The sequence below is a fragment of the Cuculus canorus genome, chromosome 6, assembly GCF_017976375.1.
Source record: "Cuculus canorus isolate bCucCan1 chromosome 6, bCucCan1.pri, whole genome shotgun sequence".
NCBI lineage: Eukaryota > Metazoa > Chordata > Aves > Cuculiformes > Cuculidae > Cuculus > Cuculus canorus.
In genome coordinates this window covers 1,753,282-1,773,031 of record NC_071406.1, presented here as the reverse complement: position 1 = coordinate 1,773,031, position 19,750 = coordinate 1,753,282, and the positions used below count along the sequence as shown (strand labels likewise).

Here is a 19,750-nt window from a genome sequence, read left to right as displayed (position 1 = left end):
GACCCTAATAAACCAAGCACGACATTAGAGACGTGAGCATCGAGTACCACACACCTTCAGTGCGGCTCACGCACAGGAAAAACAGCTTTATGTTAATCGAAAACACTGAACAATGCATCACTGCCTTCAACATCATTACCTGCTTCAAGACACTCTACAAGCAGAACAGAGGTTAAATTTGTCAGGTGAATTCCTCATTAAATGCGATTTGCTCCACTCTTGACATACATTAGAAGCACACGCTCCCAGGAAGCCACACACACACACAGAGCAACTCTGACACTTTCAGACTTAAAAGTTCATTGCAATCCTGATCTTCTCAAGCATTCGTCATATTAATCAAAAACAGTTTCTCTTTTCAAACTTAATAAAGCACGTACTTCTCATTAAGGACTATTTACATGCCATGATTGAAGTTTCAAAGTTCAGCCGTTTTTGAGCTATCCCTGTGGAGAAAAAGGGTCAGAATTTTTTTCAATGGGTAAAAAAAAATATGTCTTTTATTCACACTCAAAGAACTCAAAAAGGTGAAGGCATTTTGCTGATACAAGAGACAAGCATGGAAGTTTTTCACCCACAAGCGAATGGTGTGTGAAGTGATGAGGGGAGAAATAAAAGGGACCATTCCAGACACTGCTCTGCGTTCCCAACTCTTGGCTCAGCCGCTGTGAATGCCTATTCTCAGTCTGAAAGGGGCTCATCTGCAACGACCATCTTTCCAGGTTAAAAAAAGAGGCTGTTTTCCAAGCTGGCTGTAACATCCCTTGGCAAAGTGCCGTGTAACCCTTCCTTAAGAGCTAACTCCTTGCTGGGAAGTTTTATGGTCATTTCATTTCCCATTAAAGCAAGAGCAGTCATGGTGCTTCCGCACTTGGCTGACCAACTGCTTCCTCATGGCAAACAGGCCTCAGCTTTCCTGGTGGCAGTGGCCAAACTGAGCACTAACTGATAAAGCAGATACAAGTTATGCTGCATTACAACGTTATGCTGTTCTCCCATAAATTACCCCCCTTACACCTGATCTGCGCTGGTGTTTGGGGCCGACAAGGATTTTCCTACCTGTAATCCAGAGATGGCAGCAGGATACGGTGAAAGCGCGGTGGATCCCAGATTTCGCCCCAGGAGAGGAGTCATGGGGGTGCTACTGGTGGTGTGGGTAGCACGCCAGTACGCCTCAAGGTATTCAGCCAAGTGTTCGCACGCATCCTCAAGCTGATTTTCATCCAAAATTACATCAAACATTTCCTGATTGCAATAACAAAGTTCGATTCATTACAACGTTACAGGTGAAAAGAAAGAGACCTTAAAACAACTCTCATCGTGCTACTCCTCTAAAGCTCCATAAGAATCAGAGTGTAGGACTGCAGACGAAAATGATACGAGTGGGTTTGGAAGGTGATTAAAAGCTGAAGCTCTCAGAAGTCCCCGAACCCTCACCAGACATTGGGTGGGACCCATTGTGCTTTCGCTTATCACCATCATGCTCAAAGGCACTGGGCCCCCCTAAGAACTTTATTTAGCTTGAAGCCAGAAGGTGAAGCTCCACATCGGAGTAACACGGGGGTGCTTTACACTGGTCTGGGACCCAAGGGCTCATGTTTACTTCTCTCATCCTAACTGCAACACATTTCCAGAGTGAACGATGCCCTAAAACCCATTTCCAGGTCAGTGAATGCAGCACATGGCTCTGTTGGCAGTGCTCCTTAGACAAAACCACTGGAGGACAGCCAGCCGGCCAGGTTCTTACAGCTGGGAACCCTTCAGGCCACCTCCATGCTCTGTCACTGTAACCACCCTCATCTGTGTCCCTCTGACAGCCTCACCTATGTGGTCTGAGCTGCAGCACCACGCAGGTAGGAGATGCTGTGGATCAGGGAATGTGGAAGGACTTCAAAGCCACGCAGCTTCCGTGCTGCCCACGAAGTCAAAGGGACATTCTGAGGACAATGGTTTAGATCATCAGCACGACAAGTGCTGATAACAAACTGCTGATAATATACCATCATAAACTAAGTCCCTGAGAGGAACAGAAATACATTTTCAGCACTGAAATGTTGTATCTCGGCTTCAATCTTAACTCGCGCTTTAGTGGAAAAAATCTACTGTGAAAATAGCACAGGAAATGAAAAAGAACTGCAGGTGCTGCAGGACTTCGGAGGAACCAATACAAACCACAGCCTGCTCTTTCCTCCAAGCACATTTACAGCTCTATCCAATACACACAGAGCCGATCTCTCTAAAATAAGATATAAAAATGCAGGATGAATTTAACCTAAAATCTGATCATGCGCCTACCTTCAGCCCAAAAGTTTGCTCCAGAACTTACTTTAATATTAAAGCCATTATATTTATTCTCTCTTATCAGCATAGCAGAGCAGCGTTTCCTCCTCTACCAGCCAGCATGGAGATTTCTTTCACCATCGGTGCTAATAAGTATACTCATAACACTCCATCCTTTGGTCAAATTTAGCTTTCATTGTGCTTGTTTTGCTCCTCTATTTATCTTTACAATTTCCACTCTCCTCTGCTATTTAAACACATGTTGACAAACTACATATTCCACCACCATCTGTGGAGGAAATCAGTAATTCAAACAGAGCTGTGTTAGGAAATGTTAGAATGGGGGTTGCTCACAGATTCTTTGCTTTGGAAAGTATTGGCATTAGAATTATGGAATAGCAGAACGGTTTGGGTTGGAAGGGACCTCAAAGCCCATCCAGTCCCACCCCTGCCATGGGCAGGGACGCCTCCCACTGGATCAGGGGCTCCAAGCCCCATCCAACCTGGCCTGGAACCCCTCCAGGGATGGGGCAGCCCCCACTGCTCTGGGCAGAGGGATACGACCCCTTCTCTGAGCACTGCCACAAATCCAACAGCTAAAACCACAACAAACTGTATATAAGCAGTGTATTTAAAGCTTTAAGATTAACACAATTCATGTCTCTTCGAGCCAGAGAATGATTCTGCTTAAAGGAGTCAAGCACCGATAGCCACGCTTCGCACTGGCTTGAGCAGCATCAGTGAAAGACTGGCAGGGAATTAATAAACAAAAGCAGATCCTGAAGTTAAATATGCCAAAAATGACAGCTGTTTTTACAATGTCTAGACATGCAGCACCCTCGGATTCCTACAGGCTGACTCTCAGCAAATAAAAAAGTGAAGTTTTACGGTTTCCAACTATCTTCACTTCAAACAAATAACTCCTGCAGGAATGTGAGCTGCAAAACAGAAGAAGCGGGTCACAAATGAAGCAGAAGACAGACAGCACTGTCTTTGGTCCTAGCAGTATGCTTTTAGTTGATTAAATCATGGACCGACTTGGTTCTTTAACTGAATCTTCACCTAATCTCAACAATCACAAGCAAAACCGCACACTTACTACACAAAGACCTGTTGGCTTCAACAGAGACCAGACTTCATATCCAAATAATGAAGGTTGTTCTGATTTCATAGCAGTTTCATTGCTGGAAGACATTACCACATAATTCAAACCTTGGGTTTAAAAGCTCCTGGTAACTGAGGCAGATAAACAGCCTGAAAGACACCACAGGTTCTGACTACAGGGTGTCAGCCAGGCTCTCATTCCGAAGCCCTATCTTGGGGACAGACCGGGGGCGGCTCGACTCTGCTTGTGTCTGCACTGCGAGGGCGTTCTGTCCTGAAGATAATACATCCAAGCTTTTTATTTTGCTCACGACAGACCAGGTTCTGCTGTCCCAAACCAATCTGAATGTCCCATCGGGGACTGGAGGCCAGGCTGGCATCTCCCTGCACGCACTCTAAGGCAGGAATCATAGAACCATAGAATAGTTTGGGTTAGAAGGGACCTTAAAGATCATCTAATTCCAACCCCCCTGCCACGGGCAGGGACACCACCTCCCACTGGCTCAGGGGCTCCAAGCCCCATCCAACCTGGCCTGGAACTCCTCCAGGGATGGGGCTGCCACAGCTCCTCTGGGCAACATGTTCCAGTGCCTCACCACTCTCATAGTGAAGAAATTCCTCCTCCTGTCTAGTCTAAATCTGCCTCTCTCCAGTTTATCCCCATTCCCCTCGTCCTGTCCCCACAGGCCTCTGTGAACAGTCCCTCCCCAGCTTTCCTGGAGCCCCTTCAGGTACTGGAAGGTCGCTATAAGGTCTCCCCGCAGCCTTCTCTTCCCCAGGCTGTACAACGCCAACCCTCTCAGCCTGTCCTCGCAGGGAAGGTGCTCCAGCCCTCGCATCATCTTTGTAGCCTCCTATGGACCTATTCCAACAGCTCCACATCCTTCTTATGTTGAGGATTCCAGAACTGATAGGAATACCTTTCTTGACATCAAACAGCACAAAACCGACCTGCAGGAGGTCGTGCAAGTCAGAATGGAGGCAGACTCGGAGCAAGCAGTTACAGGTCTGACATGTGGATACGCTGAACTTTAGGAACGTTTTTTGATGCAGATGGGGTCCCCCTTTGCTCCCTTAGGCAACAAAACACAACTGCAGGATCGGGTGTTGAGGCAGAGTTCACCAGACCCTGTGGATGGACAATGGAACTGTTGCGATGCATTGAACAAGCTGCCACACGCACCCGCTGCTCACCTCGACCTTGCCTCACTGCAACCCTTGCGAGCAAACCTGAGCGGAACAACAGGAAATCGCTGGGCAAAAAAGCGAATGAGGCTGTGAAACACACACAGGTGGGAAAACAAATGCCCCTTTCAAAACGTTGTTCTGTGTGTAAGCTCGGGGCAGGCACCACAATGCGTATTCAAAGAGATGCAGGTGCAACTCCACTTAACTCAGCATTAAGAGTTAGGGAGGGAAACGCTCCTACAGAAATCGCTTTGTGCTACAGAAAAGTGTACAATTCTGGTTCAGTTGATGGGGCAGGAATTCTCTTCACTTTAAGAGGTACCGATGCAGTAGGAAATGTGAGCAACACAGTATAGCTGAGCTCTCCAGGTGCTTGAACGTCTTTCAGCACGGCTCCAAGTGGAAAATAAGATGAGATGGTGAGCAAAGTGATCCGCAGGCGCTGCAACCAGAGGCTTCCAGAGAGCCTGCCCTTGGACCAGGTCCCTGGAGTGACCAGACAGCGGGATGCACACGCTGTTGCCACTGTCACCTGCTGGGCACCTGCAGGCGGTGCTGATCGGGCAAGTGGGACACAGGGGGTGGCTGGGACACCCACACCCGCCAGGGGAACACCGAGCGGTCTGGGCCAGCGTGGGTGCTGCGACAAGGGGATATGACTGCAGAGATCGAGATACACCCTCCACGCACACACCCCGCGCCAGCACCTTCCTGGGTTATTTAAACCCTGGCTCTGTGTGAGGCTCAGCAGGAATCTGAACCAGGTCTCTCACTCTGCACACATTCTTAAACCTTCTCACTTTTAGATCAGGAAGACAGAAATCTCAGTCAAACCTATTACCTTTCTCTCTGCTTTCTAACATTCCCATGTGAATCTAGCCTGAACACACACCAAAATACTGCAAAACCTGCCAACATTCAATGTTTGGCAGATCCATGTGAATTCTTCCTAGCTTTACATCGGCTGAAACTCTTGCACAAACACAACCTGACCTTGCTAGCAGTGTCAGTCAGCTTGAAATGGTCTGTTCGTGTGGAATTACCCAGCTCTCTGGATAAGCCATGGCAGAATCACTGGGAAGCCCTGAAGCCACAGCCTGACGCCTCCAGGGAGGTGGGAGGAGGCAACACTGCCGAGGAAAGGCCCCGGTGCGGCAGAGGATGGCAGTCTCACCATCGAGTGAGGTCCTCCCAGTGGCAGGAACAAACAGCCTCAAAGGGCAATCACTGGGCAAGAGGAGAGGGAGGGAGAAAGCGCTCTCCAGGCCTTCCTTCCCACTGGATGGAGTCCACCATTCCCACCAACAGCAGCTCCGGGACATCAGAGGGGCACAAGAGCCCTGGCCTAAAGGAGATGTGGCTTAGCTTCAACACCTACCAATGAGGACAAGCCAAAAGCAACACCCACTGCTGTCCTTTGAGAGGAGAACCTGGAAACACCTGAATTATCTTTTTATGGTCAGTGGGGACAAAAAGAGGAGGAGACTGTGAAGTTTGTTATCTTAACCAAGTTAAGTTTCACGGAAATAAATCCCAGTGGATCATTACTCCAGACCAAAAGCTGCCTAAACTTCGTTACTTTCATTTGAATTGTGAACAGAAACCATCTGAAATGGAGGTGATCTCTTAAAGGTCTACACAAGGTGAAGTCTTCTAGAAGCTCTTCTAGAAGCTCAATCTGATCACTGGGGTTGAGCATTCGCTTTGCTGACGGGAACTCCCCAACCTGTTCCCTAAATTGTTCCAAGACATTCCTATTGCCAACAGTTTGCCTGTTCTAAGTCAGAGAGTAAGATCCTAGAAAACTTCCCAGCATCTGCTCCAGATTTCTCTGAATGAACCCGATTTCTCGCCACTACAGGAAGCGGTAGCCGGACTGTCTGATCACTCTCTGGTGCAAAGAGCAGCCTCTGCATAACATGACCAGCGTCACACACAGCTTTGGCAGTGTAAAATACAGCCCTCACCCACATTTGTTCCCTCTGAGAGGATTTCTCTGTTGCAGAAACCAAGAATGGCTTTCAAAAAGCCGGACACTTTGGCCCTTTGGGACCTGAAGACAGCACCGCTCCACAAACGACGGAACTTGCCGATGTGTGAGTGGATCAGGTTTACCAAACACGTCATTTTTGACCTGCCACTTTGCCAAAGATCATAACAAACCCAGCAAAGGAGATAGTCAGGATGAAAGTATCAAACAACTTGTTTCTTAGCAATAAAAGTTGATTAGGGGTGCGGCTGCAGGGCTGCCTGAATCACTATAAAGTGAGGTGATAACGCATGAACTCGGCTCTAATCAAAGACCAACACAGCAGAAAACTTTAAAACTCCACGTATGACAAGTCCTTTAGCCTCTCTTCTGTACTTACTGGTGGGCACTGGGCAAGTTTATCAGCTGCCACCAACTGAACGTTCAAGTGTTTACTTTGTGACTTCCCTCTCGATTTAATCAGTCGCTGCAACACCTGAGTGAGGAAAAGAGGGAAACGTCAGTTAGAGCATCACAGATCTCCATCGAGCTCAGACTGACAGCCCACCGGAACGCTGCATTCAGAAACACTCCATCACTTTTAACAATACGGATAAAATATTGTCCTTGAACACAGAATCATGAAATGGTTTGGGTTGGAAGGAACCTTCAAGCCCAACCAGTTCCAGCCCGGGACACCACCCATTACACCAGGCTTGAGCTCTCCTGAGCTGCTTTGTTATCCAAGAGTCTTTTATGTGACCTGTGGAACAGATCCCTGAACGTGCCAGTTCTAGAGTCTGTAACTCAGTTATTTGCACTGCTCCCTTCTCCCAGGATCTTAAATTCCACCATCTCGTGGTCACTGCAGCCAGGACTGTCCTCAACCTTCACAATTCTGTCCCATTCTTCCTTTTTCCCCCCAGCAGTAAGTCCAGGAGAACCTCTTCCATCACTTGCTGGTCACCTGCACCGCGAACTGGAATGTGACTCTGATGTGCCACGATGGTCATTCCAGCTAGTGTTGGGCAGCACCCCACCATCGCTGTGCTGACTCCATGAGATCCAAGGCCTCTGTGATGACTCCAGCCCTGCTTCCACACCCACAGCTGAATCGCTGAGGGATCGGTGCTGCATTCCTGAGCAGCAGTCACCTCCGCGCTCCGTGGCCAGCAGCCTGGCCACACCGGCCCAGACCCCACTGCGCGGCAGAGGTCGCAGACAAAAGCAGACACAGGCTTGGTTTGTGACCACAAGCAGAATAAAAGGACTGGATGAATTGGCTGAGATTCTGCGAGGGGTTAGGGCTTGTGGAGAGGTGCCCCAGAGCTACGGCTGCCTCAGGGTACGGGGGCTGCCAACGGGAACTGAGTGCTACAGAAAGAATTGGCTTCTCAGGCATGTTTTTTTCTCTACTGAATTGCTGGGTGCTTTGAGGCTCAGCCGGAGCCCAGCTTGAGGAGTAGGCAGAAATGAAGAAATTTCATCAAACATCCCCCAGTCAAGCCCTTGACCTAAACGTTTCCCTTTCTTTCTCTTTATCTCATTCTTAACTCCTCCAGGTGCAGGAATCCTCGCTTCCACCCTGCCCCCAGACCCTCTCAAATGCTTTAAGGGTGAGATAACGTTACCTTTGGAGAAGACACTTTGACATGGACAATAATTGGAGCTAAAGACGTCTTGATAAGTTGTGCAGGGTGATTGATCGTGTCCGCATCGAGGACAACCAGCTGTAAGGACCTTGCCAGCTCAAAGATTCTTTCGATTTCGCTCTGCACTTCAGCTGGCAAAGGGAAAGAGAGCAGGTGAGAGGCATCCAACCCCAGCATCGCTCCAACGAGACAGCATCACTCATGGATTTTCATGTACTGTATGAACTCATTCTGTGAGTTAATGTAACTTTCATGAAATAACCTATTACTTAAGGCAATTTTTAAAACAAAGATGATCTTGGAGCTAATTCTGTCGCCTGAAAATACGTACGTGCTGTGTTAATTTATAAGACTGGTGTATTCAAACGTTGGGTACACAACGTTTCTATTAACACAAAATAGACGTAAGCATATTTTCCAACCCTGCTAAAGAGCTTAGGAGTCATAAGAGTTTTTATTTCAGACAGCAAGTTATGCAGTGATACTTCTTAAAATATTTTTGTCCTTGGATTGCAATTCTGGTTTAGCTTAAACACGAGCCTGCATGAGAAGCAGAACCACAACCTCATAATTCTGCAAGCACAACAATTTGTTTATGATTAATAATTGACAGGGCACTATTTAAGATGACGCTAATGGCGATATTCACACCAAAGAACTGAAGAAAAAAGGAGAAATTTATTTCCACGTAAATTGTATTTCTGATATTCATTGTTTTGATCCTTCTTAATCATGCGCATACACGTGATGAATTTTAAACAGATAAACTCAGTGCAGATTGAAGCCTGCAAGTCACACCACCGAAGCACAAAAGAGCTGTTTGCCAGCAACTCGCATGTATTTAAGTTGCCCAAGAGCTGTTCTGGGGAGCAAGGGATGCTCATAGGCACAAGAAGACTAGAACTCACCCTTCCAGCACTCAGTTTAGGGTGCCTACTCCTGTCCTAGGACACCAAGCAGAAGTGATGCCTCCTGTGACCCATACCTCTAGTTCACACAGTCACTCAGGCTGGCAGAGAACTGGGTGTAAGAGCCCTTTCTTCCAAAGAAGACTGAAGGCCAACTCTTTTTACCCCCTGGGATGCTGCCCCAGAGACCAGGTCAGTGGCGTCCATGCACTGCACACAATTCCCACCCTTCTGAAGGAAATACAAACCCACCAGGCTGGTGTAACTCATGTAACCCAGTCACGAGACTGAGTAAAGAGTGGGAGGACCCAGACTCCATCTCTGCTCTCACAGCTACACAGGGAAATTAAGCTGTTGCTGTTTGCATGAAATACAAAACCAGCCCCAGGGTGAGGAACAAGAATGTATTTCTTTCCTGGCCACGCAGGGTGAAACCTCCCCAGCACTTTGTGATGGGGAATTAGAAGCTCAGGGCTGAGAAGAGGGACCTGTGAGGCCGATTCAGCCTGAGAGGAAACAGCACCGAACCCATATTGTGTCTCTTCTTTTGTGAATAGCAGCTGTAACGCTTGCTTTACCCAGGTAACCGCTCAATGGGATGCTAACACAGTACACAGTGCTCTGCTGCCACTCCTCTATCAGGAAAAATCCTTCTCTCATTGGAATACGTAAAAATCTACATTAAAACGCTGTAGACACATTTAAAATTGCAGAACTGATGATGTCCTGAAGGCTGAAATCCTTTCACTTCCCTCCTGTTCGCAACCGTGCTCAGAATTACATCTGAGCAATGTCTTACCTAAGCTGGATCTTGTATTTGACCTCTCAATTATTGCCCTCTTGCTTGGATTATTCAGAACAGACCTCTTGGCGAGAGAGATGTCAGCTGTCACTCGCGTTATCGATATCCTACGAGCAAGAACACAGACAGAACAGACAGAGCAGTCAGATTTTCAGCACACTGGCCATGATTTACAGCTACGTTCTGTTCCAAAGTGCAAATACAATAAAATACTACTCAGACGTGTTTTATAGTCGAGTTATGTCATAATTAAAGATCCACTAAAGAGAAATGCTGCGCAACTGTAAGTATTTTCTATTCCTTAGGCTATTGCAGACTCAGGTGTAGAGTTTCTGCTATTCTAGTTAATGCATAAGTTAACTTTTCTCCTCCCCGACTCACACAGATTTATACAATACCATAAATACCACAAGTTTTGCGAGTCTTGGGGCATACAGAACAACAGAGTGATATCAGTGACAGCGCTTCTCTTCCCAGACAGTTAAGCAACCACCCGAACCCGGTGTGGCTGAGGAGACACCCGAGCAGACCACGTCACCCAGACTCAAGTCACCAAACAGAGCTGCCTGCTCCGCAAGACTTGTCCTCCCACATGCCCTCTCCTTCCTTTTCCAGGCAGGGAGAAGCGTTGAGGGGCCAAAGGACATGGCTCGTGGTTGGAAAGCAGAAAAATGAGTTGAGCCGCAGTTATCCATTATGCTGGAGCCTCCTCTTTAACTTAAAGATGATTTTTAACTTGATCTGTCAGTAAGCTAACAAGATAGAAGGTTCTAAAACAAAGACCACACAATAACTTCATGTAAAATCCACTTAGGAGGACTGTGATCAGCTGAAGAGCCATGAGTAATGAAAAGAAAGCAAGCTGGAAAGGACACGCAGTTATTCCATAGAACATAAGATGTGGCTCGAAGTGGAATTATCAGCCAGAGGGGTAAAAAGGAGTGCAAGTGTTTTTCCACAAAATACACAAATAATTTCTTGCCAGAAAATACAGCAGAGACCAATAGTATAAATGAGTTAAAAAAAGAAATGGGAGAAATGAATCACAGAATCATAGAATGATCTGGGTGGGAAGGGACCTCAAAGCCCATCCAGTGCCACCCCTGCCATGGGCAGGGACACCTCCCACTGGATCAAGGGCTCCAAGCTCCATCCAACCTGGCCTGGAACCCCTCCAGGGATGGGGCAGCCCCCACTGCTCTGGGCACCCTGGGCCAGGGGCTCCCCACCCTCATCGTGAAGAATTTCTTCCTAACGTCTCATCTAAATTAATCTAATGAATCGCAGATCTAGAGGTGATGATAAAACACGGTGGTCCAGACTGCACCTCTGGCTCCAGGATGCCCCAGATCTGCTTGAATCAGAGATGTGTAACAGAAGAAGGATCACAAATGCTCACCTACTGCACCAGATATAAGACTTATTTCCTTCTTCCTGAGAAAAAAGTAACCCTGCTGACAAAAGACGTTAAGAAAAGAATGTGCCTTTGCTATGTTTTGTTCACATGGAGTTTAGCTTGACTCCATTTAGACACAGGTGCTGTTAGAGCTTCTGCAGTGGCCGTTCCCAGACGAGCTTTAGCAGCCTCCTCTCACAGCCCTCAGGCCCCTCCTTTAGTTCTCCGGCCAGAAGAGGCTGCTGCATTTACAAAAGGAGGAGCTGACAGAAGCCAAGTGCATTCGGAGGCAGGGAAGGAGCCCTGCTAGTTCAAGTCTTACTGAAGCCTTTTGAAAAGCTCCTCCTTGGACGGTCACTTCACCTCACGATAATTTGAACCTGACACAAAGACTCAGAAGAGATGGAAAGGAAGAAGAAGAAAAGAGATGGGGAGGAGGAAGACTGCCAAGCCATCGAAGTTGGCAGCTGAGGTGCCTGAAAATATATTGAATTCATTTCTCTGAAGTCATTCAGATTTAAAGTCAACAGTATCCGCTTTCTTGCGGCATTTGACTTTTTAATAGACGAAATCTCACGCTTCTGTCTGATCTGGTTGGCAGTATTGCTAAAAGCAAAAGGATTTCCAAGAACTATAATCCTTGACTCTAGGCAAAACCTCTCCCTTTACCTCTCAGTGCAGACCAAGGGCACGGGGGGAAGAAAACAAGCAAGGTGCAGCCCTGCTTCCTGTCAGATTAAGCAGACTAAATGGGTGCATCTGAGTGTATCTTAGGTTTTCTTCTCTGCCCAGCAGGCCTCTGCTGAGTACCCTCTCATACAAGGTATAAAAATACCCCTCATGGAGGATATATTCATAGCAATCACATTGTGGCAAATGAAGGTGACTTATCACTTCCAGTTGCTATGGGTTCCTACCGAACACGACGACTCCCAGTTACCACCAGTGTGTGCAAAGCTGGCAGAGATAAGCCAATCGCTGGAGGAGGGCACACGCTGTGATCCGGTGCCTCCCACTAGACCAGGTTGCTCCAAGCCCCATCCAATCTGGCCTTGAACACTGCCAGGGATGGGGCAGCCACAGCTTCCCTGGGCAACCTGTTCCAGGGCCTCAATCGTGAAGAATTTCTTCCTTATGTCTAGCCTAAATCCGCCCCTCTCCAGTACATACCAATTGCCCCTCATCCTATCACTATGAGCCTTTGTGAACAGCCCCTCCCCAGCTCTCCTGGAGCCCCTTTCAGCACTGGAAGCTGCTCTGAGGTCTCCCTGGAGCCTTCTCCTCTCCAGGCTGAACAACCCCAACTATCTCAGTCTCTCCTCGTATGGGAATGCCATCTTTAAAGATATTTTTGTTCTTTCCATGTGCCCCAGTCACTTTTCTTCTAGATTTCTCCTGTATCTTGATACTGGTAAGGTACTGAAGCAGAATTACTCTATTAATTCAAGCAATCCTACTACAGACACAGACACATGCACTTCCAGTAACACCAGCCGTGTCCTGCCCCACAGCCCCTGCATTTCAGTGCTGATACAAAGACAGTTTTGAACATGCACCCATCTTCTTGCATTAACCAAACGAACAAGCAATCAGTAAAATGTTAGTAACACATGGGGGAAAACAGGATGAAAAGGACAGTGTTTCTCACCTCCCGTCAAACCTGTGCTTCAGGAAGTCAAAGAGAGCTTTCTGCATCATGTCTGTCACCTTTGCAGAGGGGAGGGAGATGGGACGGGGAGGAGCGACAGGGAGAAAAAGAAGCCAAAAGTCAGAGAAGAGGTCAGCAAAAGGTAAGGATGCTGCCCACACTCAATCAGGTCGCAAATCATTTCATTCTCATGCTCTTGGCATCACGCGTTGTAATAAATACTTGCACGTTTTCTGACTCATTCTCCAAACCACAGAACAAGGACGTGGGAGCTGTCACTCGTCCTGCTCTTGTCCTGACTTGCACCGAGGCATCGGAGCACCCCTCACCACCTTCCCTAGCGATACCATTCCCAACAGGAGCATGGCAGAAACACACAGGACTATTTGGGTTGAATAGATCATTTTTTTTCCTACAGTAACATTATTAGAACTGGTTTAAAACTTCAGAGACAGGGTTGGATGAGTGAAGAGCAGAGAACAACTATTCTAAGAGGCCTACAAGCAGAAATAAACTAGTGTTTCCATTCCTGTACAAGGGAAAGCATCCGAGCAAAGCTCAGCCTCCAGAGCTGCCAATACTTTACTGAGGGAGCAACTCGTCCTCTCCAGGACAGCTCAAGCTGGCACCTATTATCTGCCTGTCTAGACAGGAACTTAATCAAAGCCCCCTGCCCTCTGGCAGTTCACTTCTCCCAGGGTGGCGTTCAGAATGGTTTGTACAGAATTTAGTCAGAGAAAAAGTGGTCAAAAGCATTTTCCAATGTCAGCTGCAAAGTCAGGTCAATGAGTTTTTGTAACGCAAACCACTATTTGTAACTGAAATTAGTGCTGTAACTGTGTTATAATTTACACACCTTTGCATACTAGATGCGACTAGTATTATTTTCATACACAAAGGTGGAGCAGCATATTTGTAGAGGTTCTGTATGCACAAAAAGCCTCTATCTTTTCCAAACTTGAGAGCCCCTGAGCAAATAAATCTGTAGTACAGCATCATGAAAGGCAAGAGATGAAATTTATTCCTGCCAAAATTAAAAGGCAGAGAGCAGAACATGAAGCACCCAAATTCTGCTTTGCTAAACTACACTATCAATCATCCTCACTGAAAAAAACAATACAAAAATACTGCATTGTGCTAATAATGGTACCATCTTCCAAAAAGAATTATTCTCATATGTTTAGTAATATCCCATAAAGTACCTATGACTCTAATTAAGCTAAATGAATCACAGAATCATAGAATGGTTTGCGTGGGAAGGGACCTCAAAGCCCATCCAGTTCCACCCCTGCCATGGGAAGGGACACCTCCCACTGGATCAGGGGCTCCAAGCCCCATCCAACCTGGCCTGGAACCCCTCCAGGGATGGGGCAGCCCCCACTGCTCTGGGCAGCCAGTGCTTCACCACCCTCACTGTGAAGAATTTCTTCCTCATGTCTAACCTAAATTTTCCCCTTCCAATTTAAAGCCATCCCCCCTTGTTCTATCACTCCACGCCTTTGTTAAAAGCTCCTCCCCAGCTTTCCTGGAGCCCCTTTCAGCACTGGAAGCTGCTCTAAGGTCTCCCTGGAACCTTCTCTTCTCCAGGTTGAACAACCCCAACTCTCTCAGCCTGTCAGTGAAGTGCATCTCTGATTTCAGGTTCATTCCCTTCCTAACGCAGCAGAACAATGAACAGACAGTTAAGTTTATCTAAACGCCGTGCTGAACACCCGGGCTCGGACAGTGCGTGCTAAATGCTCATTTGAACCTGCAGCAGCCTCGAACAACAGGCGTGCTGTTCATCTGTGTGGTTACCATACCCAGCGCCACGCTGAGCAGAGGTGATGGATTTACAAGGGTTAAGTTCTCTTTACATAGACATGTCAATACACTAATTCAATTTACACAAATAATCATCTAGAAACCCTGCTGAAACAGTAAACACCAGCTGCCGTAGGCAATTTCAGGTGCTGGAGAAAAAAATTGCCCACACTGCCATAGACCAGCGACTTCATTTGCCACCACTGAGTTTCAGGGGAAAAGGGAAAGTTTTTATTAGTGGAAAAAAAGGAGAATAACAGGGAAGCTGCTTTACCATTTTTACTACAGAAGTTCAAATCAGGTGCTGGTTTGACTAAGAATTTACACGTATACAAAAGTCAAGCTGGTTAATTTCATCAGTCCAACTTCTTCTATTTTTTCCTCTTTTTCTTACTTGATTTAATCAAGTACTGAAAATAAGTGATGGGTGCTGTGTTTAAAGCAGTAAAACTGCAAAAAGAGCGCTAGGGAACTTGGGTTACCGACCCTTCAGCTGAGACTTCGCAAGCAACAGACCTTGCAAAGAAATAATCCAGCTGCAACATCACACAAAGTGCTAACTATGCTCCTTGTTCTCAAATAACATTTTTGACAATGATTTAAGCTGAGATCACTTTAAATTATCATAAAACGGCTGCACGGGACCACATACGCTGGATGTACTAAGGGGAATTAGAGATAAGGGAATGCTCACTGCAAATACCCGGCGTACGTACCTCGTAGCCTTTCAGTGACGGACCCACCAGGACAACCGGCCTCATCGATGGTACCACATCATATGGGGGAATATGTTCTGTCTAGGAGAAGAAAACAGCCCTTCAGATCATTAATCCAAAGGAGAACTGTACTAATATCCTGGGAATTATGTATTGGAATTAAATAAAAAGAAAATGAAAGCACTACTTACCACTTTTTGTTTCTGTTTCGCTAAAAGACCAAACGAGAACTCAGTTAAAAAACACACGCCACAACACTCACAAACAATAATCCCTTTGTCAAAGCACTTTGGATTCTTCTCAGTGCACCTCCCTTTTGGTCAGCCCTGTTTAAACTGGGCATTCCTTCCGCTCAGGGGCAGCTACCCCTTTTCCCAAGATTCGTTCCCACTCCCTTAGCAACCATCACATCTCTAGAAATAGACAGCTTTCTCCACCTCCGCACGCAAGCACTGCTCTGTACGTCTTAATAAGTCAGCGAAGAGGGAAAACCTGCGTTTTTCATACATAATTTTTAAAATAGAAGTATTAGAAATAGCAAAAGTTTCCTTAAATAAAATTCTGTCTTACCTGCGGAAGTGGGAGTGGCTCGGAATGTGCCAGAAACCATCTCTCCAAGGCTTGAAGAAGAATTTCCACTTGATTTCCTAGTGTATCAGAAAGAGCCCCATTAACACCAAGTGCCCAAAGAGACAAAAGTGAGGGGTTCAAGGCAGCAGATAGGAGAAACTGCCCTACAGAAACCACATGGTACAGGAGAGTCTTCACCCACATCCATGCTGCAAGAAAGCTTCACAGAATCACAGAATGGTTTGTGTTAGAAAGGCCCTCAAAGCCCATGCAGTTTCACCCCCTGGCATGGGCAGGGACACCTGGGGCTCCAAGCCCCATCCAACCTGGCCTGGAACCCCTCCAGGGATGGAGCAGCCACCACTGCTCTGGGCACCCTGGGCCAGGGTCTCCCCACCTGAACAGCAAAACATTTCTCCCTAAGATCTCATCTCAGTCTCCCCTCTTTCAGCTTCAAACTGTTCCCCTCATCCTGTCCCTGCACTCCCTGATCTAGAGCCCCTCCCCAGCTTTCCTGGAGCCCCTTTCAGCACTGGAAGCTGCTCTAAGGTCTCTCCGCAGCCTTCTTTTCTCCAGGCTGAACAACCCCAACTCTCTCAGCCTGTCCTCGTACAGGACATGCTCCAGCTCTGCAATCATCTTTGTGGCCTCCTCTGGATTCGCTCCAACAGTTCCATGTCCTCCCTGTGCTGAGGACTCCAGAACTGGACAAAGGCTCCAGGTGAGTCTCAACAGAGTGGAGCAGAGGGGCAGAATCCCCTCCCTCCCTGCTGGCCCCACTCTTGTGGATGCAGCCCAGGACACGGTTGATTTCTGGGTTGGCTCCTGCTGAGCTTCTCCTCCCCCAGTACCCCAAGCCCTTCTCCTCAGGGCTGCTCTCAACCCATTCTCTACCCAGCCTGCGTTTGTGCCTGGGATTTCCCCGACCCAGGTGCAGGACCTTGGCCTTGTTGAACTCGAGAGGTTCTCACAGCCCGACCTCTCCAGCCTGTCCAGGTCTCCCTGGATGCCATTCCTTCCCTCCAGCATGTCAAACATGCCGCACAGCCTGGTGTCATTGGCTGGTTTTGGCCAAAATGGAGAGAAAGGAAATAAGAAAGAAAAACCCCATAACCTTAAGAACATAACAGCTGGGAAAAAACTCCAGCAGCCATTGAGCACCAGGTTAACTTAAACCCACAGGGACTTAAAACTCTTTAGCCCTTCAGAAATGCCCGTCATGCCTGCTCATCCTGTACTGCTGATCCTTCCCAAAGTCAATACACAGCTTTTTCTTGTTTCCCATCGTCAGCACCTAACACATTTCCTCTCTGCAAATACCTATTTCCACTGGGAATCCCAAACCAAACACTCCTCCAAACACACTGCAATAAAAAAGAACCAAGTGACCTTTGGAAATATTGCCCAATGTCAGAAATTATTTTAAATCATTTTAAAAGGTTGAAGCATCCTCACCCTCCATGGAAACGGCCTCTCTTCTGCTCCTGTTGAATGCGGATATTCTCCAGTCTAAGTGGGCTTGGAATGAAGCCAATCTCACAGCCCTCCTTGACCAGCCTTCCTATCCACCAGTCGTTGTTATACTTCTGGAACACAGAAAGGTCAGAGAATCATAGAATCATGGAATAGTTTGGGTTGGAAGGGACCTTCAAGCCCATCCAGTTGCAACTCCCCTGCCACGGGCAGGGACACCTCCCACTGGATCAAGCTGCTCAAGGCAGCAGTGGCAGGGTGGCTTATCTCTTAGCTCCCCCAACACATCCTGCTGTGACTTCTCCTCTGATGTCACCAGTTCCAGTGCTGAGTGTGACAGTGATTTGATGAGACTAACCAACTTCTGGTGAGCTAAGGCCACCAAACTGCCTCACAGCAGCCACCGAAAGCAGTGAAACAGAAAAATAACTCCATCAGGTCACCATCAAAACCATCGTGATTGGTTCCTAGTGAAACTTATTGGTCTACACTAAAGATCACCACCACCACTGTTGCCATTTTTCCTTCCTCCTTTCAGGTACGGATATTATTAATATGTAACCCTTTGCAAAAGCCTCGTGCAGTGGAAAAGCTCTGCAAATGCCATTCTAGGAACTGAAATAAAGACAGACTGACCTGTCCAAGACAACACAGAAAACTTACCAGCTCCAGCAACAAATCAGTACCTAGTTAATGCTATGGCAGAGCTCTAACCAGGGTGGTGAAACCTCTCTGCAAATAAGGCTTTTATAGCAACAGTTCTAAATGTATGAAGAAAAATTCACCTTTAGGAAGGAACTCCAATATCTACCTGAAAGTGTACAATTTCATTTTATTATTAACCTTCAGTAACAGACGGTTTTCTGCATTATTGGAAGTCTGGCCTAGCTTTAATGATGGAAAGTTGAAAAGCACTATCACAGTGGATATTGTAGAGGAAAAGGCTTTGTTGTAGCTGGCTGCCAGCACAGCTTTTGAAGAGAAGTATCTGAAAACCCTATACTCTGCCATGCTTCGTTAGGCACCTCAGTGTTCAAAAGAGACATTGCTTTTCACAACCCACTTTTGAGCCATTAAGACCAGCATGAGGGCACCGACTTTGTTTGCATGCCTGGAGGAAGAAGTTATCACAGAAATCTCATCTTAGAAAGGATCAGTTCTCTCAGCTCTGTGTTCTCAAGCACTTACATTCTTGCAGCAACACATAAATACCTTGTCCTAGTTGTCAAAGGCACAACAGTGCAAAAGAGAGGTCTCTGAAACCCGTGGAGCCTCGGCTTCTTTGAGAAATAAATTTGCCTTTTTATTAATCCATATATATGCAGAAATAACAACTGAGTTGGGGGAATGCAATCCTTATGCTCTCATCTTGGAAACCTGTTGTCCTTATGCAGGTCTTACTTATTCAAGAGGTTCCACCATTTTATCATTCCAGTTTCTTAAGTAGAAACATGAAATGTTTTGGGCTGGAAGGGACCTCAAAGCCCACCCAGTCCCACCCCACTGCCATGGGCAGGAACACCTCCCACCTGGCCCTGAACCCCTCCAGGGATGGGGCAGCCCCCACTGCTCTGGGCACCCTGGGCCAGCGCCTTCCCACCCTGAACAGCAAAACATTTCTTCCCAAGATCTCATCTCAGTCTCTCCTCTTTCAGCTTAAAACCACCCTCATAACTTCTTCCTAATGTCTAATCTAAACCTTCCCCCTTCCAATTTAAAGCCATTCCTCCTCAACCTGTCCCTGCCCTCCCTGATCCAAAGCCCCTCCTCAGCTTTCCTGGTACCCCTCTCAGTGTTGGAAGCTGCTCTAAGGTTTCCCCAGAGCCTTCCTGTCTCCACACTGAACAAGCCCAACTCTCTCAGCCTGTCTATTCTATCTATTTTCGTTCTAAACGTACACCTCAAACACAACAATCATAAAATCATAGAATGGTTTGAGTTGGAAGGGATCTTAAAGATCATCTAACTCCAACCTCCCTTGCGTGGGCAGGGACACCTCGGGCTAGATCAGGCTGCTCATCAGGAATCTCTCTTCCAGCTGCAGGTCACAGACCTCTGAGCGATGCCTCCAGACCTGAGCCCAGAACTAGTGTTATGCTGCGAACACCTGAACAATACAAATGCCAGCGCTGCAGCATGGAACGCAGGGCCATTCGCATTAGGTCATTGCCTCCCATATGTTATTCTCCGCACTCAGCATGTGGGAGGACTTCAGTTCATTCCTGCCGGTTGCCATGCCCA

At 47.1% G+C, this 19,750-nt stretch overlaps 1 protein-coding gene across 4 annotated transcripts in view; it reads right to left on the bottom strand.

Annotated features, from left to right (window-relative positions):
• Nucleotides 1–19,750, bottom strand: part of CACNB4 (calcium voltage-gated channel auxiliary subunit beta 4) — a 104,673-nt gene that overhangs the window by 10,632 nt on the left and 74,291 nt on the right. For 3 of the 4 annotated variants that reach the window (XM_054069849.1, XM_054069851.1, XM_054069850.1), the window contains 9 exons: nt 17,492–17,622; nt 16,037–16,113; nt 15,658–15,677; nt 15,467–15,547; nt 12,948–13,006; nt 9,901–10,010; nt 8,173–8,324; nt 6,942–7,037; nt 1,060–1,245 (listed from right to left, as the gene is read on the bottom strand). In XM_054069849.1, the coding sequence (XP_053925824.1) occupies nt 1,060–1,245; nt 6,942–7,037; nt 8,173–8,324; nt 9,901–10,010; nt 12,948–13,006; nt 15,467–15,547; nt 15,658–15,677; nt 16,037–16,113; nt 17,492–17,622 (912 nt within the window). Of the gene's footprint in view, nt 1–380; nt 447–1,059; nt 1,246–6,941; nt 7,038–8,172; nt 8,325–9,900; nt 10,011–12,947; nt 13,007–15,466; nt 15,548–15,657; nt 15,678–16,036; nt 16,114–17,491; nt 17,623–19,750 lie in introns of all 4 variants that reach the window. The other variant, XR_008450367.1, reaches the window with a different exon arrangement.